At 43.8% G+C, this 26,183-nt stretch overlaps 1 protein-coding gene across 1 annotated transcript in view; it reads left to right on the plus strand.

Moving 5' to 3' along the window:
- LOC147702481 (uncharacterized) overlaps positions 1 to 26,183 on the plus strand; it is a 341,914-nt gene that overhangs the window by 125,350 nt on the left and 190,381 nt on the right. The window contains exon 4 of the mRNA XM_086931085.1: positions 10,158 to 10,340. Coding sequence (XP_086787211.1) covers positions 10,158 to 10,340 — 183 coding nt within the window. The remainder of the gene's footprint in view (positions 1 to 10,157; positions 10,341 to 26,183) is intronic.

A 26,183-nucleotide genomic window follows, 5' to 3' on the forward strand; every position in this document is an offset into this window, starting at 1 on the left:
AGGTTCTGCTGTGATGTAAACCCCTCAATATTTAAACGTGCTTTCTGCAGTCTGCAACGGACAACCGTCCGGTAGGCGCGGTGGCGGACCATGGAGTATGTACATGATGGATTTAGACCAGTTAATAGAATAACCAGATGCCCACCCATAAGCCGTGCAGACATCTAAAAGGGTGATTATAGAACGCCTAGGGGAAGAGAAATATAGCAGGATATCATCTGCATATAGGGAGATTTTATACTCCCAGTCATCTGCCCATTTAGGGCCCCTAATAGTTAGTTCTCATCTTATCAAATCCGCCAGAGGTTCCAAAACCAGGGCAAACAATAGTGGTGATAGCGGGCAGCTCTGACGTGTGCCTCTGGCCAAGGGGAAATCTGCCGACATATGGCCATTAGCTGTGACATGTGCAATAGGCTTCGTGTACAATAGTCGGACCCAGGCACAAAACCTCGGACCAAATCCCAAGTGGTGCAGCACCGCAAAGAGGAAAGGCCAGTGGACCATGTCGAACGCCATATGTGAGTCTAGAGAGCCAATTCCTGCAGAGAGTCTTCACGTGCCATCACCCCATGCAGTCTTCTTAAGTTAAGTGCTGTGTTTCTGCCGGGCATAAAGCCAGATTGATCTCTGTGTACAAGCTTAGACAAGTGTGGCGTGAGTTGTAGCGCTAGCAATTTGGCGAGTATATTGGCCTCAGCATTCATGAGAGAAATATGCCGATATGATGTGCACTGATCCACCAGCTTCCCAGGTTCCAAAATGGCTACTATGGTGGCCGTGCGTTGGTCCGGGGGGTGGTCTCCTGTCTCTAGGCTTTCAGTAAACATATTTAGCAGGTGTGGCGCAAGTGAGTCCGTCATTTTTTTATATAATTCGATTGGTATGCCGTTGGCCCTACCGCTTTGTCCGATTGTAATGCTTTAATAGCTAGTGTCACCTCATCCGTCGTGAGGTCACCTTCTAATGATTGTGCTTCTTCTGGGGTTAATTGGGGCATTATAAGGTCTTTTATATATGTTAATGCTTCCTCTTCTAAAATTGTAGAATCTGAAGAGTATATTTTCATGAAGTGCTGTGCCAGCATATCTATTATTGTGTTTGGGTCTGTAGTGGGCGGCCCTCCCTCCACTGCAAGCTGTGCTATCCATCTGCCCCTCTCCTCCCGTTTGTCCAGCCATGCCAGTAGTTTACCTGCCTTGTCCCCAACGTCATACATTTTCTGCTGTGTGTTTGCCAGTTGTTGCTTGGTCACTTCTGTAGGTATGTCTTGTGTTGACGCTATGCAATTTGCAAGCGGTGGGCCGCATCAGGGGATGGGTCATTGGTGTGTCGTGCCTCCGCATCAATCACTTCAGATTCTAAAGCCTGTAGTTCCGACTGTCCTTCTCGTTTATAGATTACAATGGAGGCTATTGCCTGTCCTCTGAGAACTGTCTTGTATGCCTCCCATAAGGTGACAGAAAAGGCTACTGAGCCAACGTTATCTTGAAAATAGTGTTTTGTCACCCTACTCAATTCCCTCCTAATCTTGGGATTACGTAGATAGCCAGGGCATATTAGATAAGTCCGACGCCTTTTCTGCTGGTGGTGTCAGTAACTAATCATCAGTGGGGAGTGGTCAGAGATGCCCCAGTGAATTGATTTCTACACTGCTGACATTGCAAAGGCCACCCACCGACCCCAGGATATAATCAATTCTGGTGAGACTGTTATGAACACTGGAGTGATAGGTAAACTGACGGTCAAAAGGGTGATATTTCCTCCAAACGTCCACCAGTCCCATAGCTGCCATGAAGCTCCCCAAACGTGACGTCCCCGATGTAGCTGCTCGCAGAGGGAATCTATCTATTGAGTCATCAACCACCAAATTAAAGTCTCCTCCAACTATTAGCTCACCCTCCGGCAGCCCCAGTAGGAATGCACTAAGATACGAGAGGGCCATCGCCTGTAGTGCTGGAGGTATGTAAACAGAAACAATATTTATAGGCCTCCCTTCCCACTGCGCATGTATAACGGTAAATCTACCTGCACCGTCGGATTTAACGTTTTTGATGATTAAAGGGAACTGCTTCTTTATCAATATACCAACCCTTCTAGAGCCTGAAGTAAACTCGGAGTGAGCTGCCATTTTATAACCCCATCTATCCATGGCCTTAGTAGATGTGCTCGTGAGGTGTGTCTCTTGTAGTAACACCACTGCTGCGCCTCCCCTTTTTATGCACTGTAAGACCAGGCCCCGTTTGATTTTGTCGCCTAAGCCGCGGACATTCCACGTGAGTATGGACAGGGACGGGGTCACTGCATCGGGCCCTCCCTGCGAGTTAGCTAGTGAGTCATTCCCCATTGTCATATTGAAAGGATCTACAACTGTAAGTGACTTGTCCTATACTAAGGCTAATGTAAGTTCCTGTGAGTAGTGACACCGAGCAACAATATCCACATCTGTGCATCGCATAATCAGTTAACAAAAAACATGTGAAAACTTCCCTCCCTCCATCCCCCCACCCTGCCTCCCTGCCTTGCAGACTTAAAACTGCCCGCCACCCCAACTCGGTACAAAAGGGGGTGGTGATGGACGGAGCATCTGAATCAATCAAACACTCACACCCAGTCAAAAGATCTGGGTTTAATCCATCACCGTTCTTTAGCCCACTCTGCCACCCCAGTTCAGACATGGCTATATGCAAATCAGTCTGACCCTGTGCCTCGTGGGAACAGTCCTGCCCGAACTGCCAAGCGATGTCTTCCCTGGACAGGAAATAAGCTTCCGAGGACCGGTTTCTGGCATTCCAGCCGTCTTCAGCCCGGCTTGCCACCACCCCAACTCAGCATAGCGCTTAACATCCCCACCCTGGAACTTCGTTTGCATGTATGCACAGGGGTGGGAAAGTCCAAGGAAGACCAATCATCCCCCCAGTCCCTGAGTCCCAAGCCATCATTAAATCCCTTGTCGTTAATTAAAGGAGGTGAGTCCTAACAGGCAGCCAGGTACATTTCTCTTATACAGTAAAAAGGAAAGGGAGATACTTTCCTTGTGCATGAGGAATTCAGTCCTTATGTATATGTGCATCCTCCACCTCTTCCTGTTCAATTTCCTTGCCCCGTTGTCTTCACCTCCTTCCCGGTCGTCCTGGCCTCTCCACCGGACGCCACCCTTCAAGCCAGTCGTGTGCTTCTTCTGGTGTATCAAAAAACAAGTTTTCGTGTCTGCCACCACTCTGAGTCTTGCTGGGAAGAGCATAGAATATGGCAGTTCACGGGATCTCAGTGTTTTTTTTAGCTCAAGAAAGCTCCTGCGGCGCGCCGCGACCGCCGCCGTGTTATCCGGGAAGAAAGAGATCTCCTAGTTTTGTATCCGTATCGGTGGTGCCACTCACGTCGTCTGGAGAACAGCATCCCTGTCCCGAAAATTAAATATGCGTGCTAGCACCGGCCATGGGGGAGCTCCTGGTCGTGGACGCCCTCCTGGTACCCTGTAAGCCCAATCCACAGAAAAAAAGGTTGATAGGCCCTTAGGTTGCAGCTTATTCTTTATGAGATCTTCAACGTAGAGGTCCATGGCAGGTCCCCTCTCGGATTCCGGAAGCCCAGTTATTCGAACATTATTCCGGTGGGAGCGCCCTTCCTGTTCGTCCAGCTTCGCCGCCATACGCCTGTTGTCCTCCTCCAGTTGTGTCACTTTCTTAACCAGGAGTGTAGTGTCCTTAGTGAGAGATGTTGTCACTGGTTCTACTTCAGTTACTCTTGCCAACATTTTTTGTAGATCCGCTCGTAGGAACGTGACGTCCGTTGAAATCGTACCCACTGTGGTCTGCACCTGGTGGAGGGCCACCATTACATCTTCCAGCGTTACTTTGGAGCCTCCTTCCTCCTCCGCGCTTTTAGTACTGGCCCCTTTTCGATCCGGCAATGAGGGAAAGTCCTTAGTATATGTAAACTTGTCAAGTTTGCCTTGTTGGGTCGTGCGGGAGCCTTTGCCACTCATTGTGGAAGGACCAGCTTCTATAGTCCCTCACACCACTTCCACTGATATCGTGCGTGCCGCCGGTGCTCCAGGCACCCAGTCAAAATCCTTTTTAGACCAATTGGCTGTTGGGGGCTACGAGCTGTGGAAAGATACTATTGATCTTAAATCTGTTTGGGGTTCTAAAAGTTGGCAAGTGCAATGCACTGAGGCTTTGCATCGTGCATGCCTCACCCCGAACCATATGTTGTTTTTGAATTCTACCGTTTCACAAACAACTTGCTTTGGATTGGCTACTACTAAAAAATGAAATGCTCCATCTTTTCCTGAATAAGAAGAATACTCTGGTTGGGATAATAATGCCAATTTTTCGATTGGAGAGTTACAGACGCTGTTACTGAATTCTACCTTTAACATATCCAGTTTGGATCCTAAGGGTTAGTTGCTGTGGCACAAAAGTGCAGATTCTTGCCAACATCGTTTTCTGGGTTTAGCTCAAGGCAATACACAGGTTAGAGTGGATCCCCATTTTGGATCCTAAGGGTTAGTTGCTGTGGCACAAAAGTGCAGATTCTTGCCAACAACGTTTTCTGGGTTTAGCTCAAGGCAATACACAGGTTAGAGTGGATCCCCATTTTGAGAGTGGCCATTCTGTGAGTACCTATTCTGTAGGCAAATTATGTCGGAGTTGGATCAAACATTCCACTTTAGCGTCAGTTAAGCTGCATTTATCTAAATTGACTGACAATGTTGATCTGAATGATTTTGAGAAGGGCCCGGCTTCCGCCAGATCTAAAAGATGGATATATACTATTTACAACGAGGTTTGGAAACTGTCCCAAATTGAGGCGGCTTCCCGCATTAGAGCTAAAGATCAAGCTAATTTAGAAAAAGTGCTAGCAGTTGTAGATAACAGCTTTAACACACTTTCTTCCCGCATTTACACGTTAGATAATATTGTTTCATCTGTTGTTGATATTGTGCAAGAAGATGTGTCTGTTTTGTACCATGGCCAAAATCAATTGTGTTCTATTATGCAGTTTGCCTGGACCTTGCAGACGTTGAAATCAGGAAAAGTGCCTTGGCACTACATGAATACTTCATCATTATTTGCCCCATTTAATTTGACTGAAAAGCAATGTTTTAAGTCTATGAAAGATGCAGCTTTGCCTATGTTACATATTGAAAAGTTAGATCCGTTGCCATTTTCTGTGGCTGAGACAAATTCTGCTACGTGGCTTATCCACGGGTTAATAACTTTACCTTTTTCCCTTTTCAAATTTGAGGCCTGTATGAAGTACTATGTAGTAGGCAGATATGAACCTCTGGGCACAGCTTATCTTCATGAAGCTTGGTCACTACCGTTTACCTATGGGTGCCTTAGGGAGGGAAAAGAGGTCTATTTGAATGGAGAGGATTGCACTACAACACCAGATCACTCATTAATTTGTAGGAATATCCAATTGCATGGCTCTTGTAATCAGAATGAGCTCAATTTATCCTGTAGTTTGAAAGGTACACCGGTACCTGCTATCATACCCACATTCAGATTATTAGCAAACAGTAGTTATTTACTTTTAAATAATGAACATTGTTGTGGGATGGTAGCAGGCATTCCTTACATGGTTACAGTCAGTGAACATGTCGTTTGCTGTAAAAACGTAATGTTTCCTCCTCCACATGGGAAGCTGGATGTTTCCATCTGGACGTCTATTCCGACCTTGAAAGCAGAGTTCAACAAGATGAGTCGCATAAGAGCTATTTTGTCTCAGAAAGAAGTCGCCCTCACATCTGCTCGTGAAACATTTGTCCTTCACGTGGCAAACACCCGCACAGAAGTGCATGCTTTATTAAATACGGATTTGCCCTTGCATTTCAGTGAATTAATTCACACTATCTTTAATGCGTCCTCCACCACAGGGCTGGATCACTTTTTTAAAGTTGTTAGCAGTGGCCTTGTGACTTCTTTTCAAACTATATTATGTGTGTTCCCGGCATTTTTTCATTCGATTTTTTCCAGCCTGTTTGGTGGATTTCCCTTAATGCTCGCTCTGGTTGCAAGCGTACTTCTGTTGTTTTGTTTATTTCAAAATAGATGCACGTCATGTGTTGCGAGAAGATTTGTCACGGCTGTTGCTGCTCCACAACCGAATGCTTGAATATTATGGAGCGCTGCCTCTTGCTACAAAGAGTGCAGCTTATGGATTATCTTTCGATTTTCCTTCTTCACATGCATCCAGCCTGTCTTTCATTGCCTGAGCTGCGATTTCGGCTGGGCCCTGGATTTGTGTCTTTGCAATACGGTGTCTCCCAACGCGGATTATGATCAACTGTGAGCCCCTTAGTTGCTCATGAATTGCTTTGTTCTGGAAGAGGGATTATGGCCTTTGCAGCGATGCATGGAGTCCTAGGACGTTGGAATGTGTTCGCAGCGGCGCATGGTTTCTTAGCACGCAGTTATATTGAAGAAGACCCGAGTTGTCCTCTGATGGTGCCAGAGACTCCGAATATTGAGGGACATGTATGTTCCTTCCCATTGCCAAATTGGATGGCTGAAATGTTTTCAGATGAGAACAATGACTTCCTATCGGAGGCTGTTGCAACATTCTTTGCAGATACATTGTTGGATTGAGATGTGTTATTGCTTCTCTCTCTTCAATGACAGAGGTCACATGTTGGACATCGGATGTTTTTTTTTTTTTCTCGTCTTCATTTTTTTGCACCCATGCTTATGGACTTTCCTATGCCTGTGGATACAATTTCTTGATTTAAAGTACTTTTTATTTTTGGAGTTTGCTCCCGTTTTTTCACATGTGGCATTTTGAACTTGGTTCTGACTGTTGTTCTTGAACTCTGCTTTCCAAATTTGACCCCTTCTTATCCGTGCTCAGATCAAGGGAGGGTGTCGTGGGGCTAAGCCTTGCATTCACACTGTGTTAAGTTGACATGAGCTTATTAGAGGTTTAAACGCCATTTTTCCTTTTTGCTGCCTTCTGCACACAGCACACATTATAATAAATGTTTAGGGTTTAGCAGAGTGTTTTGCTTCACACGAGAATAACATGTTTTTCTGTACTAGGAGCCTTGCTTGGTAAGCTTAGTCTGAACAGTGAGTGCCGAGACCTTCAAGGTTATTTCAACACAGTGGTTGTTGTTCGGACAGATCAGTGCACGTTCTGGACATAACATATATGCAGCTGTGGCTATCTCTGATTTTGTCGCGTTTAATAATGCACTACGTAGGCTTGCTGAATGTGGTGAAGTTAAAGGAGTGTAGCTCAGCAGTTTTGGAATCCCAGCAAGCCTCCTAATAATCTTCCCTGCTCTATAGGCTGCAGTTAGAATCTTAAATTTTGTTTTTTTGTAGTAACTGTGCTCTACAATTTTTAGCAAATAGCCGTGAGCTTCGGTACCTAGTGCAAATTCATAGATAGATGGGGTATGTGCTGGTGACATCGGGGCTTTGACACCCATTATAAGGGGGGATATAAATTGTAATACGGCTGCCAAATAATAAAACAAAAAATGTGTGATGGCCCACCCTCCTCTAGACTTTGGTAGAATCATTTTTTTGTAAGCTCTCTGATTGCCCCTATAGCCCCATAAGAATCTCCCTGTCATCTTTTCCATTTGTTTAAATAAATCTAGGGGGAAGTCAAAAGGGGAAGTCAAGCGGCACTGTTCTGAATAAGTATAAAAATTTGGGCAGAATGAACATTTTTAAAACATTATTCCTCCCGTATAAAGGTAAATGTAAATGATCGATTCGTTCAAGAGTGGAGTTAGCCTTCTTCAAAATTGGGATATAATTAAGTTTAGGAATTTTAGAAATTGGGGTTGTTAACTTAATTCCCAGATATGTTGCTTCAGAAACTATTTTAAGTCGGGCGGGGGCTTTTGGCCAACAAAAAATATTTGTGTTTTGGATAAATTTAATTTATATCCTGAAAAGGACCCAAAGGTGGCTGCCAACTCCTCGATCTTTAAAAAAGCTTTATCAATATCTTTTGTTACCACCACCACGTCATCTGCATACACCAGTGCTCTATACCTAACACCTGCAACCTCTACTGGAGTTATATCCTCATCTTGATTTAATTTATTGAGAAAGATATCAATATATATGGCGAAGAGGAGTGGAGAGGACGGGCACCCTTGTCGGGTTCCTCGTTGGATGGAAAATGAAGAAGATTTATTAGTCCCCAGTTTGACACAAGATGTCGGATTTTGATAAAGGGCCTTCAAGGCTGTTATTATACCTGGGCCGAATCCTTTCAAATTAAGTAGATCCCAGAGATACAGCTACACTCCTTTAACTTCACCACATTGTTTCCCCTCTGTATTCAGAGATCATATTATGAAAAGATGGAAGAATAATGGCATAACTTGTCTTGGTGATCTATGGAAGGATAATTGTATAATCACATTTTCTGAACTTCAATCTAAGTTTAATCTCACGAATCGGGACTATTTTAAATATCTTCAGTTATATGGCTTCCTAAGTTCAATATCGTCTCGTGAGCAACAGGGCCTTCAAAAGATTTCCTTGAGAGATAGTCTTTACTCTAAAAGAAAGATAGGGTACTTTCATAATTTACTTATTTCTCTGCTCCCAGATGATTTATCTGTGACTCAACAGAAATGGTCCGAGAAATTGGGGGTGGATAATGTTTTGATTGAGGAATCAATTGGGCTAGCTAATTCTATCTTATTTTCTGGGCGATCACGCACACAGCACTATATGGTACTGTTTGATTTTATTATACACCAGCTAAAGTTATGAAATGGGGAGCTATTGCAGGTATACGCTTTAATCGCTGTACTTTGATAGGAGCAGATGCAATACATATGTTCTCTCGTTGCTGTAAGCTAACTGCTTTACTCTCAGAAATTCAGAACTTTATCTTTGTTATATTAGGAACTACAGTAAATTTAACTCCGGAGATGATCTTAATAGGATTATCGTCAAATTCTCTTAAAAACAAACAACGGTCTTTGATATTTATTATGATGCCTGTGCTTCGTGCATGTATCACCCAAGAATGGATTAGCCCCGACCCACCTCCCTTTTCCATGTGGAGGGCTCGCCTGTTAGCTAAGATTCATTTTGAATCGGCTATTTATGCAACAAAAGGACGAAAAAAAAACAATTGGGGAGGAAAATTTGGGCGCCGCCTCAACAATGGATTCAAGGGGAAACAAATTGGTAGTATATGCTATGTTATCTCTGTTAAATCTCATTTTATTATTTCTATTGCTGGATTTTTCTTTGCTTTATTTGCTGATCAGATTTATCATGATTATGCTAAATGCTATGCTATGCTGTACACTGTAAATTTTATATATCTCACAGCTAAGAAAAGATTCTGTTAATCTGACTTGTTTGCAATAAAAATAAAAAGCTATAAAACAATTTTAAAAAACGTCGGCATGCTCACACACATTTGGAGAACATTTGCATGCAGTGAGCTGGTGTAGTAACTGATGTGATCCATTTCTGCTAGGACCAGAGGTATGAGGCCGCCCTTGTAATTCCAAGAGACCTGTAGATATAAAATAACCTACTTGCAAGGGAGGGTGAAATACAGGTATATTTTAAACCTGTTTCCATTTAGCATTATAACATGCTTTCTCCCTTTGTATTTTATGGAATAGTGACTATGCTGATAATCTTGTTGTTTATAATATGTTTGCTTGTATTAGCTAAAATACTGCTGCGCATGAGAACACAGCATTAGAAATAAACATTTCCAACTAGCACGAGTCTCCATTTACTCCATGTTTTGGACTGGTATGAGAGTATAACGAAAGAGTGTTCATGTGTTCCACTTTGCCTGAGGTAATCTAAGTTCCATGTTCTGGGTTGTCTAATCATTGGTGTTATGGAAGAGCCAAAGAGATACTGATGCTAGTCTGGTAGGGGATATTGGGTACTAAGTTGAGTTTTTGCACACCCTAATTTACTGAGGTTCCAAGTCTCTATGCACAGTTCTGGGTAGGAGCAGAATCCCTGCTACACCACACCTCTGCCTCTGCTTCTCATCCCTTCCGTCTCATTCCCATGTTACCAACTCTATCCCTCTCAAACCTTTCCTTCACAGACCACCCATGACATCCACGACTTTCTAATGCTAGTCTCTCCGCCCTCTCTTGCTCACTGCCCTAACTTCTTTCCCTTGCTTGGATACAGATCGCAGGAGTGAGCCCTCGGTTGGTGACAAACCTTTCAAATGGTCAGATGGACCTGGAGGAGTTAGAATCCAAGATCCAGGAATATCCCAATCCTCACTATGCTCGCACCCGACTTATCTGCTTGGAGAACACGCACAACCGGACTGGAGGGCGCATCCTTCCCCTTGCCTATCTCCGTGAGGTAAATACACACAAAACTAATTAAATTACCATTTTATCCTCTTACTCTAAGATACTTACTTTTCTGTGTTTTGTGACATGATATCACATTCACCTTTAATTATTGGTAAGTCATTTGAATTCCATTTTTCTCGTATGTGCTGTCACCCCTTTCCACCTCCAACCTTGGTAGCAGTCTAAAAATGAGACTGCTAACACTACCTGTCTTATTCTAAGTCCTTGAGCAAAACTGGGTACAAAACAAATTACACGGCGCAAATACAGTTGCAACAATTGTTATGGTCTGGTGTGACAGTACAGCTGTTGCTGTATAATTATGTGAGTATCACCAGGACAAGAGCCCACATGTTGAGAGCCAGGAGTTCTTGTTTTGATTGGGCAGAAGTTGTATGCTTCCATAAAAAGTGCTTGCTCTCCACACAGCTATGATCATTTAGTTTATTTATCCAGCTGCCTGAGCTTGAACTTTTAGGGGCACACATATGCCATTGCAATGCTATTAAAGTGTCTTATATAATCAGATCCTTTATGGTGTTTCCCTCTGGCAGCAGCATAGATGGGAGGATGGCGGTCATTAATGAGCATGAATATTTAGGTCTGGCTTGACAGTGCATGCATAAGCTCAACCTATTGGTGTTGCCAGTGCTTGTTACAGGACGGCGTTCCACTTTGTCCACTTTCTCAGCGTGGCAAATTCTTCCAGGTCTTACCTAGAGCAATTTGGATGGTCTAAAATAAAATTAAAACATACATGCATACATTGAATAAGGTTGTGTTATACAGAACCTTCAGATCTACTGTGAGTGTGGTTTTATAAATGAAATGATAGTTTAGTTTCGGTATGCTTTAGTTAGCAGGAAATGGCTACATTACAAAAGAGTGCTTATTTGCTTTGCTGTGCAGGAGCCACTCATGTTCATGTTTTTGTTCTCCTACAGAAAATCATAAAACTCCAGCTGCAAATTGTGATCTGTGTTTGTTAAGTAACATTTTTATAGCTTTGTACCGGAAGGAAGAATAAGCAACACTACAAAGCTATATTGGCTGTTATGAATGCGCAGAATCAGCTTATTGTGCAATGTGTCATTTTATTTCCTCTATGTAGCTAATCTATGTAAACGATTAACCAATGGAAATTATTTGGTAGTAGGCTGCGTCTAGTGTGTTATACAAACTAATGGTTTGATTGGTTTATATGCAAGTAACATTTTAGTACAGCCCATTTATATAATGTCATGGTGTGAATATGTGTGCTTTCATGACTCTAGACCATTAGAAACAAGCATTTGCAATGCAATAGGTCTCGCATTATTAAAGTTAGAGCTATTGGCATTGTAAATGGCAATGTCTTTTATTTATGTTTTTGTTTTTAAAACATAAATAAAAGGCATTGTCATTTACAATGCTAATAGCTTAAACTCTCGCAAAAGTGAGACCTATTGCACTGCAAATGCTTGTTTAAAGGACGCCCCAGACACTTCTTCCCCAACCTACCAACCTTCAGCGATAGGACAAAACTGCAAGCTTATCTTAGCAAGTCTATACCTGAATACAGCGTGCTTCGAAGAGCAGCACATGTACAGTAGTAAGTACTGCGGCGCCAGCACAACTATACACCGCTACAGCCGGGGGGCCTTTATTGAATCTGAATTGTTGCATCATTTGCATCCTATTTTTATTCCTAATAAATAAACAGTATTATGGAGCTGCCTCTTTCCCACCCCCTTCCTTCATCACCCCCCCCCTCCCCACACAGGTGATCTTACAACCTGACCCTCAGTCGCATAATACCAAAAATAAAAATACAGCGTTGGTTTGATTTTGCACGGTATTCAGTACTGACGGTATTGGAATGGCAAGAAGTTTGTTCAGTTTGCTTAGCCGCTTACAGTGCTTGCTTAGCTCACTCAGTAGTTAGTAACAAACTCACTGTTTTATTAACTAACTTCAATCTTACCGTTACTCGTGTGGTGGGCGGACGGTCCGGCTCAGAGTAACTAAATTGTTTACGCAATTAGGCGGTGGACCTGGTGTACTGCTGCCATCAAAATTCAAATAAAAGCGGAAACTGGAGATAACTACACACTGTGGGTGGTGTAATGTGTGAATACATAAGAAGAGATGTGAAAAGCAAGGCAGCGGTCATGTTCCCTGCAGAATGAGCTAACCTGCATATAACTTCAGAGGGAACAAGGGGCACTTACTTTGATGAGAAGCGTTAGAGTTTAGACCAAAGACCCGAGAGGAACAGTCTATAAATATGGCAGCAGGTGACCCAGAAAACGAGACCTATTGGCTATGCCAAATGCTTGTTTAATGAATGTAGCGGGCTCCATTGGTTAAAATTCCGTTTTTGGCCCATATGTGATAAATGTTAGGTTTATGCAAATGTGATTTATCTTGATGCAGTTATTTAAAAAATCAGTTAAAAAAACGGTAACTTGAGCAGGCAGGCCACACATGCATAAACTCACCCATCTACAAGCGCACTCACCCTCACATACATCCACCATTCACAAGCACATACACATACCCATTCACAGCACACACTACTACACATACATAGATACATACACACACGCTTGCGCCAAACGCAAAAAAAAGGAAAAGGTTAGTGGGCCGTATCAGTGGTCTTGGGGGAAGGGCGCCATGAGTGGTAGAACCTCCAAGCGTTTTGCTGTGCTTAGGCGGTCACGCCCACAGGGCAGTGAAATCCTCAGCCCGGCAAAGTTCAGGTCCGGCAGCTAGGAGCCTACAAGTTCATGTACAGCGCCTGGCTGCCTGATCTCAACTGAACATGAAGCATGTCTGGCACAGCGACATTTTCCCAGCCTGGTAGACACTCTTCATGTTTGCAAGAAGTCGGTGGCATCAGACCTGAAGGACGGACCACACCTGTTAAAATATGAAATAAATGCAGCCTTTATGTTTTTAAAAACATTGATGGTCATCTTTTGTTTTGTGAGAAGGTGGAAGAGCCTGCTCCATGCCTCCGGCTGCCTGTGCAATGCACTAGTAATCCATAGATGTGATGACCACAATTGATGAGGATGCTATAATTGTCACTTTCCACGGGGCTGCTGCTCGTAGTCTTGTTAAAGCTTAAGGAGTTAGGTCCCGGGACGTGGGGGGGGGGCTGGACCCTCTCAAAACAATAAATATACAACTTGCTCCTCTCACACTTCTCTGTTGCTTGATAATACAAGTACATGAATCAGGACTACTTCTGATTATGTAGGTTTATTTAGTTTCACCCTTTACTTTTAAATTTCAAATACAAAAAGATTTTTTCATTGCATGTTTGAGAAACACACGAAACATGTAACACTTAATAACAAATATGGAAACCATGAATGACAACACAATAATTTCAAAAACATCAAATTCAACAAAAATGAAACAACACATTGCACATTTTTTAGTATTGCCCCATTTGTTCAAATATTCAAATTGGAAACAAAAATGCCGGTATCAAAAATACTCCTTTTCATAAGATCATTGAAGGACAAAGAGTCTGAAAGAGGGCTAAATGGATACAAATCAATGAGTCCAAATCGCAGTACATCCTGTTTGTTTTGTAGCCTTCTTTATGCCGACGCGTTTCGAACCCGTTAAATGAATGAACGGGGTCTCATCAGGGCCTTGTCACTTCTATACCTATATATTATGTGCAAAAAGAAAAAAGAGAGAACAACACCTTAGTTCTGTTGTTCTAACCCATTTCGCTTCACTTCACCTCTGCCTTTAAACAAATTTGTACCTGTAACTTTGCGTGTAGCCGGATTCAAAAAGGTTCAGCAGCCTTCTAGCTCTGTAACTGTCTCTGGGAACTCTGTAAGAATAGTTATGACTATTTAGAAAAATGGAGACTGGGTGGTGATCTCCCTAACTCATGAACGGTGCTTCCAATTCATACCTGTTTGTAGCACCGCTGCTCCTAAAGTGTGTCTTCGTCTCCACCTTATTTTCTGTCATCTGTTTTTTTACTTCTGGGAATTCGATATATGGCTTGTGCTCCCTATTTACAAAAAGTCGGGGTTATTTATAAAATACATTTTTTGGCGTGCTTATTTTTAACGTTTGTGGATGCTCAAGATCAATCTACCTTCAAGGGAGGCGTCCCTCGGCAGGCGTGAGTCTGCTCTCTTGGCGTTGCGGTTCCGTTTTTCTTCAATCTAGTGAAAAAACGGGGAGTTGAATCACTCTATGTTGCGCTCGCATTTGTGTGGCGTATTTTTCATTTCTGACCATGGCTCCTACCTTTAGTCATAAAAACGAAGAGCTCGGCGTTGAAGCATCTAACAGTCTTCAGCGCTCAATCGTTCTGCGCTTCCGCGTTCCAGCCGGCGTTCAGTGGCAACAGCCATCTTACTGCCGGCGTCATAAGCAGCTTTCGGTGACACAGTCCAGGGATTGTGGGACGTGTAGTTCGAATTATTTGGGGTTCCGCCTAGCATGAATATTACTTGCCAAAGTGATTTAAAAATCTGGGCTCTTGTGCAGACAATCTATTATAAAGCTGACTCACACAAAGCACTATTCATATTTAACCATTACGTTTTTGAAGGGAGTTAGAGCCTGGAGACTTCTGACAATGTGTTTAACCCACTTTGGGTGCTGTTAAATTTCAAAATTAAATATGCCTCTTTTGTTAGAAGCACATTTTCAGTGTCCGGAGGACATTTCATCTGATTAATGCTGTATAATACTGTCCATTTTAATTCAGTTTCTCGATGATTAGCCTCTGTAAAATGCTGCACCATAGGCACATTTGCTACCTTATTCTTTATTCTAGATCTGTGCTGCGTGATGCGGTATTAACTTGTTGGTTTGTTTTCCCAATATAAATTTTGTCATACGGACATACAATTGCATACACAACATTTTGTGTCCGACAGTTAGAAAATCCTACATTCTTCCATTTGATGTTTTTGTGGGTGAATTCAGTGCCTTCCATCGTGGTATCGCATGATACGCAATTTCCACATTTATGTTGTCCCACTATGGGTTTGAGGCCCCATTGGGAGAGCAGGTCGCTTTTAGGTTTTTGGATTCGCACATCAGCACGTACCAGTTGCTGACCTATGCTTCGGTTCTTTTTATATGCAAATATTGGCCTCGGGAAAGGACGTTCAAGTTCCTCTAGGAGATGCCAGTTTTTCAGGATCATCTGTCTGACTTTGTGAGTGTCTGGGCCATATGTGGTCACACAGACCATCTTGTCTAGCTCTGGTTTTTGCTTATCCTGTGTTAGCAGGCACTCACGGGGAGTGTATCGTGCCCGTTTGTATGAATGCTTAAGTAATTTTTTAGGGTAACCTCTGTTGATCATCTCTCCACAGAATGTCTGGGCATGTTGGTCATATTCTGCAACTTCTGAACAGTTTCTCCTTATCCTAAGGAGCTGCCCATAGGGAAGATTCACTCTAAGATTTCTGGGGTGGTCACTACTATGGTGTAGGATTGTATTTTTGTCGGTCTTTTTCTTATAGAGGGATGCTTTTAGGTGACCCTCATCATTAGAAATTTCTACATCGAGAAGCGTCATTTTGCTGTTGCTTTGTTCGATAGAGAAGTTAATATCCTGGTGTCTGTTGTTCAGCCATTGAAGGAATGCCATCAATTCCGTGTGGCTCCCCTGCCACAGGAGCCACACGTCATCAATGTATCGCAACCACTGTTTGATATGTGTCTTGAATGGATTATTGTTATCCACAAATTTGTGCTCATATTCTGCCATGTACAAAACTGCCATCTCAGGCACATAGGGACAACCCATGGCCGTGCCTTTGATTTGAATGAAGAACTGATCATTAAAGCGAAAATAATTTTTCTTTAGTGTCAGTTCTGCTAGTTGGAGAATGAACGATGTGGGGACCCGAAGGGGTCTCTCTCTGGTATCTAAGTACATTTCCATAACCTCTAATGCCTCATCTTGTGGTATTTGCGTGTAGAGTGACGTGACATCCATGGTCACCATGATATCAGTTTTGTTGTTAAATTCCGTTCCCTCAACTTTAACCAAAAAGTCGGTGGTATCCCTGAGGTACGATTTTACTTGACTCACAAACGGCTTCAGGAAAAAGTCTACATATTTAGAGATCGGTTCCAGGCACGAATCGCACCCGGAAACGATCGGTCGGCCTGGTGGGTCATTAAGGCTCTTATGGATCTTGGGTAAAAAATACAAGATCGGTGTTCGTGGACATTTCTTAACCAAGAATTCTGCCTCCTTGGTTCCCATGAACCCATTGTCAATCCCTGTTTGCACTAGTTCTTTTATGACCCCTTGTATTTGTTTAACTGGGTCTTCCTGGAGTAGTCTATACCACACTTGGTTATTTACCTGTGTGGACCCCTCTGTGAGATATTTGTTGCGGGGCCAGATCACTACTGCCCCGCCTTTGTCGGCTGGTTTGATGACCACAGTTGGATCTTCCCTCAGTGCCCTCAATGCCACTTGCTGTCCTTTGCTTATGTTCTGTTGAACATACTTTTGGTTCCTTTCAAGTTTGTTCAAGGAAGATAGCAACACTTGTTCAAATACATGAACTTGTTTTGGAATATTATGATTCGGACAGAAGGTGGATTTGTTCCTGAGTCCTGTTGTTTCCATATCAATACTTGGGGGTTGGTTGGCAAAAAATGCTTTTAGTCGTATCTTGCGACAGAAAGCAATAATCTCCATTTTTGTTTTTGCAAAATCTGTATGTTTTCTAGGGACAAATTTTAATCCTAGATTTAGCACGGACTCTTCGTCCTGTGTTAAAACTTTTTCAGACAGATTGACAACAGAAGAGGGTGCCCTTACGACTTGTAGAATTGTTTGCGTGTCCGCATTTCCCATGGTATTTTTTGCCTTTGTTTTGGCTGTTGGCCCTTCTCTAAAAAAGCAACTTGTTTTTTGTTATTTTCACCTCTGGATTCAGAACCCGAAGAGTCTGCTGAGGTTGTCTCTGAAAATGTTTTAAATCTATTGCGAGAGCGTCCCTGGATTTTCTCTATTAAAGTCTTTGCATCGGTGATCCCCGATGCAAAGACTTTAATAGAGAAAATAGAGAAGGAAATCCTGCTGTTCAAAGACATCACTATCAACAACAAAACTGCCCAGTACGATCGAGATTCAAAGTCATTCACGTTAGAGAAGGCATACCCATTCTTGAAGGACGACTATTACTCACAAGCGGACTCGCGCGGAGCACTATACAACTATCAGGGACGCTCTCGCAATAGATTTAAAACATTTTCAGAGACAACCTCATCAGACTCTTCGGCTTCTGAATCCAGAGGTAAAAATAACAAAAAACAAGTTGCTTTTTTAGAGAAGGGCCAACAGCCAAAACAAAGGCAAAAAATACCATGGGAAATGCGGACACGCAAACAATTCTACAAGTCGTAAGGGCACCCTCTTCTGTTGTCAATCTGTCTGAAAAAGTTTTAACACAGGACGAAGAGTCCGTGCTAAATCTAGGATTAAAATTTGTCCCTAGAAAACATACAGATTTTGCAAAAACAAAAATGAAGATTATTGCTTTCTGTCGCAAGATACGACTAAAAGCATTTTTTGCCAACCAACCCCCAAGTATTGATATGGAAACAACAGGACTCAGGAACAAATCCACCTTCTGTCCGAATCATAATATTCCGAAACAAGTTCATGTATTTGAACAAGTTTTGCTATCTTCCTTGAACAAACTTGAAAGGAACCAAAAGTATGTTCAACAGAACTTAAGCAAAGGACAGCAAGTGGCATTGAGGGCACTGAGGGAAGATCCAACTGTGGTCATCAAACCGGCCGACAAAGGCGGGGCAGTAGTGATCTGGCCCCGCGACAAATATCTCACAGAGGGGTCCACACAGGTAAATAACCAAGTGTGGTATAGACTACTCCAGGAAGACCCAGTTAAACAAATACAAGGGGTCATAAAAGAACTAGTGCATACAGGGATTGACAATGGGTTCGTGGGAACCAAGGAGGCAGAATTCTTGGTTAAGAAATGTCCACGAACACCGATCTTGTATTTTTTACCCAAGATCCATAAGAGCCTTAATGACCCACCAGGCCGACCGATCGTTTCCGGGTGCGATTCGTGCCTGGAACCGATCTCTAAATATCTAGACTTTTTCCTGAAGCCGTTTGTGAGTCAAGTAAAATCGTACCTCAGGGATACCACCGACTTTTTGGTTAAAGTTGAGGGAACGGAATTTAACAACAAAACTGAGATCATGGTGACCATGGACGTCACGTCACTCTACTCGCAAATACCACAAGATGAGGCGTTAGAGGTTATGGAAATGTACTTAGATACCAGAGAGAGACCCCATCGGGTCCCCACATCGTTCATTCTCCAACTAGCAGAACTGACACTAAAGAAAAATTATTTTCGCTTTAATGATCAGTTCTTCATTCAAATCAAAGGCACGGCCATGGGTTGTCCCTATGTGCCTGAGATGGCAGTTTTGTACATGGCAGAATATGAGCACAAATTTGTGGATAACAATAATCCATTCAAGACACATATCAAACAGTGGTTGCGATACATTGATGACGTGTGGCTCCTGTGGCAGGGGAGCCACACGGAATTGATGGCATTCCATCAATGGCTGAACAACAGACACCAGGATATTAAATTCTCTATCGAACAAAGCAACAGCAAAATGACGTTTCTCGATGTAGAAATTTCTAATGATGAGGGTCACCTAAAAGCGTCCCTCTATAAGAAAAAGACCGACAAAAATACAATCCTACACCATAGTAGTGACCACCCCAGAAATCTTAGAGCGAATCTTCCCTATGGGCAGCTCCTTAGGATAAGGAGAAACTGTTCAGAAGTTGCGGAATATGACCAACATGCCCAGACATTCTGTGGAGAGATGATCAACAGAGGTTACCCTAAAAAATTACTTAAGCATTCATACAAACGGGCATGATATACTCCCCGTGAGTGCCTGCTAACACAGGATAAGCAAAAACCAGAGCTAGACAAGATGGTCTGTGTGACCACATATGGCCCAGACACTCACAAAGTCAGACAGATGATCCTGAAAAACTGGCATCTCCTAGAGGAACTTGAATGTCCTTTCCCGAGGCCAATATTTGCATATAAAAAGAACCGAAGCATAGGTCAGCAACTGGTACGTGCTGATGTGCGAATCCAAAAACCTAAAAGCGACCTGCTCTCCCAATGGGGCCTCAAACCCATAGTGGGACATCATAAATGTGGAAATTGCGTATCATGCGATACCACGATGGAAGGCACTGAATTCACCCACAAAAACATCAAATGGAAGAATGTAGGATTTTCTAACTGTCGGACACGAAATGTTGTGTATGCAATTGTATGTCGTTGTGACAAAATTTATATTGGGAAAACAAACCAACAAGTTAATACCCGCATCACGCAGCACAGATCTAGAATAAAGAATAAGGTAGCAAATGCGCCTATGGTGCAGCATTTTACAGAGGCTAATCATCGAGAAACTGAATTCAAATGGACAGTATTATACAGCATTAATCAGATGAAATGTCCTCCGGACACTGAAAATGTGCTTCTAACAAAAGAGGCATATTTAATTTTGAAATTTAACAGCACCCAAAGTGGGTTAAACACATTGTCAGAAGTCTCCAGGCTCTAACTCCCTTCAAAAACGTAATGGTTAAATATGAATAGTGCTTCGTGTGAGTCAGCTTTATAATAGATTGTCTGCACAAGAGCCCAGATTTTTAAATCACTTTGGCAAGTAATATTCATGCTAGGCGGAACCCCAAATAATTCGAACTACACGTCCCACAATCCCTGGACTGTGTCACCGAAAGCTGCTTATGACGCCGGCAGTAAGATGGCTGTTGCCACTGAACGCCGGCTGGAACGCGGAAGCGCAGAACGATTGAGCGCTGAAGACTGTTAGATGCTTCAACGCCGAGCTCTTCGTTTTTATGACTAAAGGTAGGAGCCATGGTCAGAAATGAAAAATACGCCACACAAATGCGAGCGCAACATAGAGTGATTCAACTCCCCGTTTTTTCACTAGATTGAAGAAAAACAGAACCGCAACGCCAAGAGAGCAGACTCACGCCTGCCGAGGGACGCCTCCCTTGAAGGTAGATTGATCTTGAGCATCCAAAAACGTTAAAAATAAGCACGCCAAAAAATTTATTTTATAAATAACCCCGACTTTTTGTAAATAGGGAGCACAAGCCATATATCGAATTCCCAGAAGTAAAAAACAGATGACAGAAAATAAGGTGGAGACGAAGACACACTTTAGGAGCAGCGGTGCTACAAACAGGTATGAATTGGAAGCACCGTTCATGAGTTAGGGAGATCACCACCCAGTCTCCATTTTTCTAAATAGTCATAACTATTCTTACAGAGTTCCCAGAGACAGTTACAGAGCTAGAAGGCTGCTGAACTTTTTTGAATCCGGCTACACGCAAAGTTACAGGTACAAATTTGTTTAAAGGCAGAGGTGAAGTGAAGCGAAATGGGTTAGAACAACAGAACTAAGGTGTTGTTCTCTCTTTTTTCTTTTTGCACATAATATATAGATATAGAAGTGACAAGGCCCTGATGAGACCCCGTTCATTCATTTAACGGGTTCGAAACGCGTCGACATAAAGAAGGCTACAAAACAAACAGGATTTACTGCGATTTGGACTCATTGATTTGTATCCATTCAGCCCTCTTTCAGACTCTTTGTCCTTCAATGATCTTATGAAAAGGAGTATTTTTGATACCGGCATTTTTGTTTCCAATTTGAATATTTGAACAAATGCGGCAATACTAAAAAATGTGCAATGTGTTGTTTCATTTTTGTTGAATTTGATGTTTTTGAAATTATTGTGTTGTCATTCATGGTTTCCATATTTGTTATTAAGTGTTACATGTTTCATGTGTTTCTCAAACATGCAATGAAAAAATCTTTTTGTATTTGAAATTTAAAAGTAAAGGGTGAAACTAAATAAACCTACATAATCAGAAGTAGTCCTGATTCATTTACTTGTATTATCAAGCAACAGAGAAGTGTGAGGGGAGCAAGTTGTATATTTATTGCTCGTAGTCTTGTGGAACTTTGTTAAACTTAAAAGGAAGTTGTACATTTTGGAACTGATTTTTGCAGTAACGCCCTTTAAAAGCATTGCTATGTAGAAGATTATCCCCAAATTAAAATCAGCATGCTGTTACCATGGTACATACTGAGGTTGCAGCCTCAAGAGCTTAATGCACTTCGATTCACCAAAAATACGCAAGGTACTGAAAGTACCTTCACACTCTTTAACTTAAATTGCATCTCACAAAGTTGCACCATAAGACCCCGACTCTTTTGAAGAAGTGATCACACTCTTTTTCTGGCTCCATCACAAAAAAATGACTTTGCTGAATTTCTATAATAACTGCATTTTTAATATAACACAACAATGAAAAGTGTCTGTTTTAGATTCCACCTACACTGAGTTATGTCGGGGCCAGAATTTTGTTATGGTTGCACCCTCCCTTATGACCAGAATTACTTCCATTGTGTTACCAGCATTTTGCCAATCGTGCCACCTATGCCAAGAGTTTCTCAAGTTAACCAACACTATCAGTTATCCATAGATACTGATAACCAAGAGCTACCGCTAGTATGCCAAAACCAGTATTTTACCATTGGTGCTTCTTTAAGTCAATAATTACCTTCAGTATGCCAAAGCAAACAGACTCACAAGCATAATAGCACATTCTTACTTGCACACACTCGTATACACTCAGTGATGCTCATTCTCTATTAGTAATTCATCAGCACTCGCGCTCACTAATACTTGCATTCTCATTGTTACACTCATTCACAGTCTCTTAGACTTCTCACACTTCTAACACTTCCTCACATCCATTCATATTCATCCAAACGAATGCGCTCTCATTCGCAGTTTCTTACTCACTGTGACTCACTTGTACTATTATTAACAATCAGTCCCACTAGTTACCTGTTATTTGCTGTCACTCACTTTCCCCCACACACGCTCACACATACACGTGCTGTAACTTTCACAGTAACACACCCTCACCCACAAACATACACACAACATACATTAAAAAAGTTTATTTACTTACTTCTGCTGCCAGTAAAGCTCCATTTCCAGCTCCTGGTGCTGCAATTTTTATAACTCTAATAGTGAATAATAGACCAATATTCCCTATCAGTATAATACAAAAATGGCACGAAACCAGAACCGTTTAGCAGGCAATTTATGAGTGCTGCCCATGCGAAGGTAGTGGCAAAAGTCGCAAGGGGCAAGTCTGGAGTTGCAGATGCAGCGCTTTAATGTTGTTCATGTAGTGCCTGCTTTGACACAAAGGGATAATGTTTTTGTCACGTGAATAAAAAACTGACATCTCAGCTGTGCAGTCAATTATTGCACCCCAAGACACTTTCGCTACTTGGTGGTTCATATGCCTGCCATAACCGCCCGTATCTAACCTGCAGATCATAGAGTTGCATCCCAGCAGGGCGACTTAACTTTTCCTTGGCAAACTGGGTAAAAGAATACAGTTGAACGGAGTAGGAAGGCTTTTTTGTGTGTGGAGGCTTTACTTGAGGAGAGACTTGTCTGCAGGCTCCACTCTTAAATAACAAGTTGCTAGGACCGAAACCTTCCATGGGGCGGGACTTCTGTCTTCGGAAGCCCGCGCACGCGCCTACGGAGAGAAGCAGTGCTGGTGACGCGGGGCTCCCGTCCCATGCCCGAGGGAGAGCCCCGCGGAGGCTGCAAGTAATGGCGGTAAGTGGGGCTTGGGGGGGGGGCGCTTGTTTGTATGCGGAGGTGGCGGCGGCCGGGGGGGAGGTGAGGTGGCGGCGGCCAGGGGAGGGGGGGGCTCTGGATATGTGTGTGTGCGTGCATATAGGTGCGCTCCTGTGTGTGTGTGGCGGGGGTTGCCGGTGAGTGGGGGGAAGTAGGGGGGGTGCGTGCGTGTGTGTGTCTGTGCCTTCCTGCCTGCGTGTGCATGTGTGTATGTGTGTGTTCAGGGACGTGCGCGGCGCCGGGCTCAGTATAAGACAAAAATGGCACGAAACCAGAACCGTTTAGCAGGCAATTTATGAGTGCTGCCCATGCGAAGGTAGTGGCAAAAGTCGCAAGGGGCAAGTCTGGAGTTGCAGATGCAGCGCTTTAATGTTGTTCATGTAGTGCCTGCTTTGAAACAAAGGGATAATGTTTTTGTCACGTGAATAAAAAACTGACATCTCAGCTGTGCAGTCAATTATTGCACCCCAAGACACTTGCGCTACTTGGTGGTTCGTATGCAGAGGTGGCGGCGGCCGGGGTGGGGGGGGCTCTGGATGTGTGTGTGCGTGCATGTAGGTGCGCTCCTGTGTGTGCGGCGGGGGTTGCCAGTGAGTGGGGGGAAGTAGGGGCGGGTGCGTGCGTGTGTGTGTCTGTGCCTTCCTGCCTGCGTGTGCATGTGTGTATGTGTGTGTTCAGGGACGTGCACGGCGCCGGGCTGGGCGTGCGTGTTCGCGCACCCAAATCCGGCAGAAAAGCTTGTGACACCCTTTTGTCTCTCATTCCCCCGAGACAGGCAACTAAAAGGCTCCAGCTGGACGCATCCTTCGGATGCAATACCAGCGAGCCCTAAAAAGCATGCTATTTGGGAGAGAGGCAGATTTATGCAGGATTTGTTGCATTTAGCTTTTTGATCATTCGACGTTTTTTTTTTTAATTTGTTTTTATTGCAGAATTAGAAACCATTGCATATAATAGATCAACCAGCACACTCATGGTGTCCCCACGCATGGATAAAATAAACAGTAAATCGTACACAGCCATTTAGCCCGCATCCCGGAGGCCGGGCGGCGCATTAATCCATACTTCCAGCAAGAACATCACAGTGAGCATCCCGTAGGGATAACTGGTCAATAACATATTTATGTTTCTGCGTTTTACCCCCCTAAACTCCTAACCCTCCCCCCACACCAACCAGCATTCTCTAGCATTCCAGGTGGGCGACTGATACTCGTAATCCAGGACCCAAACCCATCTAATGGTGGACGCCTATCGTGTTGGTCTAATGTATCCCTATACCACCCTCGCTGCCTGTCTGGGCCCTCCTGTCACGCTAGGGACATATCCAACCCCGGGTGTAACTGCTGTGCCTCTTGACCTGGACCTCGGTGCCTAACACTACCCCCAAACAACCCCCTCTCCTCCCCCCCCTTCAACCGCTGACGATGTGGGCCTTATTCCTAACACTGCAATGGGGCTCGCTACAGATCGAGTGATGCCGTTACACTCTCAAGCCTCATGGAGCCCGGATACACAAATAGCCTATTCTTCGTCCTCCACCATGGAATCACGCAACGCCTGGACTATCATCTCCCACGCCCTTGCCATTTCTAAACTCTTTTCATTATCAATCTTGACCGCCTGTCTCATTCGGAACACACTCTCACATTCAGACCATCTCAGCAGTTCATTCACCCATCTCCTCACTGACGGTCCCTCCTTGGACTTCCAGTGCCAAGTAATTTCTCTCTGCGCCAGTATGAGCCCCAGATCAATGAATTTACTCGTCACCTTAGTGTTCTTCGTGTGTGGGAACCAGAGCAACAGACACGCCGCCATGTCAAAATCCACCTCCCGATCAGTCACCGCATTCAGGAGTTCCCCAACTTCCAGCCAATATGTCTCCAGCTTTGGACAGCCCCACAACAAGTGATCTATGTCAACCTCTAACGCCAGGCACCTCGGGCACCGCGCCTCCTGCACCCGGAAGTACCGTTTGATCTTCTCCGGGGTCAGGTAGGCCCTATGCAGGACGTAAAAGTGTACCTGTTGAAAGCGTGCATTCCTTGTCCTTTTCCATGTTCGCTTCAGGATATGTCCCCACACCGTGTCTGGGATGGGCCTACCTATACTAACCTCCCATTTCGATTTCAGGCCTAGGAGCGGATTCAACCCCTCATGCAGCATCCTATTATGGAGGCAGGTCACCGCTTTAAATGTACCTGCGGCCATCACGATATACTGGCAGGCCATGGTCGTTTCCGGCTCAAGGAGCCCTCCTTTCCAGTGTTTCTGCACTGCCGCCACCACAGCCGCATGCAAGAGGAAGCTCCCTTCCGGCAGCCCAAACTGTTCCTGCAGCGTCTGAAAGGGGACCAACGTTCCATCTACATACAGATCTCCCACCATCTGTAATCCCAGCTCCTCCCATTCCAACAGCGGAGACCAATCACCGCCATGCGGCACCGCGGTCAACGGTCCCAATGGTATCTCCGGAGCATAAGGTCGGGACGTCTTTGCTCTCTTCAAACTCCTGTGCCAACACAACCTGAGCGTCTTTTCCTCCATGATGAGGCCTCTCAACTCTAGTTTCTGCTGCATAATTATGTAAGCCAGGACGTGACGTTGTATACCATTCCCTCGCTCGTGTTCCGGCCCTCTAAACACCCTAGCCACGTGCTGCGTAAGAATCTGAAGCTGCGCAGCCCAATAGTACAATTCAAAATCGGGGACTGCCATCCCCCCTTCAAGCTTGGGTCTAAGCAAGGTGTTCAAAGCTACTCTGCGTCGTCCGTGCCCCCAGAGGAAGTCCGTTATCATCATCCGTAGGTCCTTAAAGATCCTCTGAGGAATCCAAATGGGCAGCGTGCGGAAATAATAAAGTAACCTTGGGAGCGCCACCATTTTCAATAGAGCTACTCTGCCCAGTACTGACAAAGGGAGGGAGGCCCAAAAGGATATACAGCCTCTCAGTGCTCGTATACAACGCCCTATATTACCCTCCAACAGATTCGCGACCTCACGGTAAATGCGGACTCCTAAATAAGTGAAGCAAGATGGCTCCCAGATCACACCTAAATCACG

This window comes from Lissotriton vulgaris, chromosome 7 (assembly GCF_964263255.1).
Source record: "Lissotriton vulgaris chromosome 7, aLisVul1.2, whole genome shotgun sequence".
In the NCBI taxonomy this organism is placed as follows: domain Eukaryota; kingdom Metazoa; phylum Chordata; class Amphibia; order Caudata; family Salamandridae; genus Lissotriton; species Lissotriton vulgaris.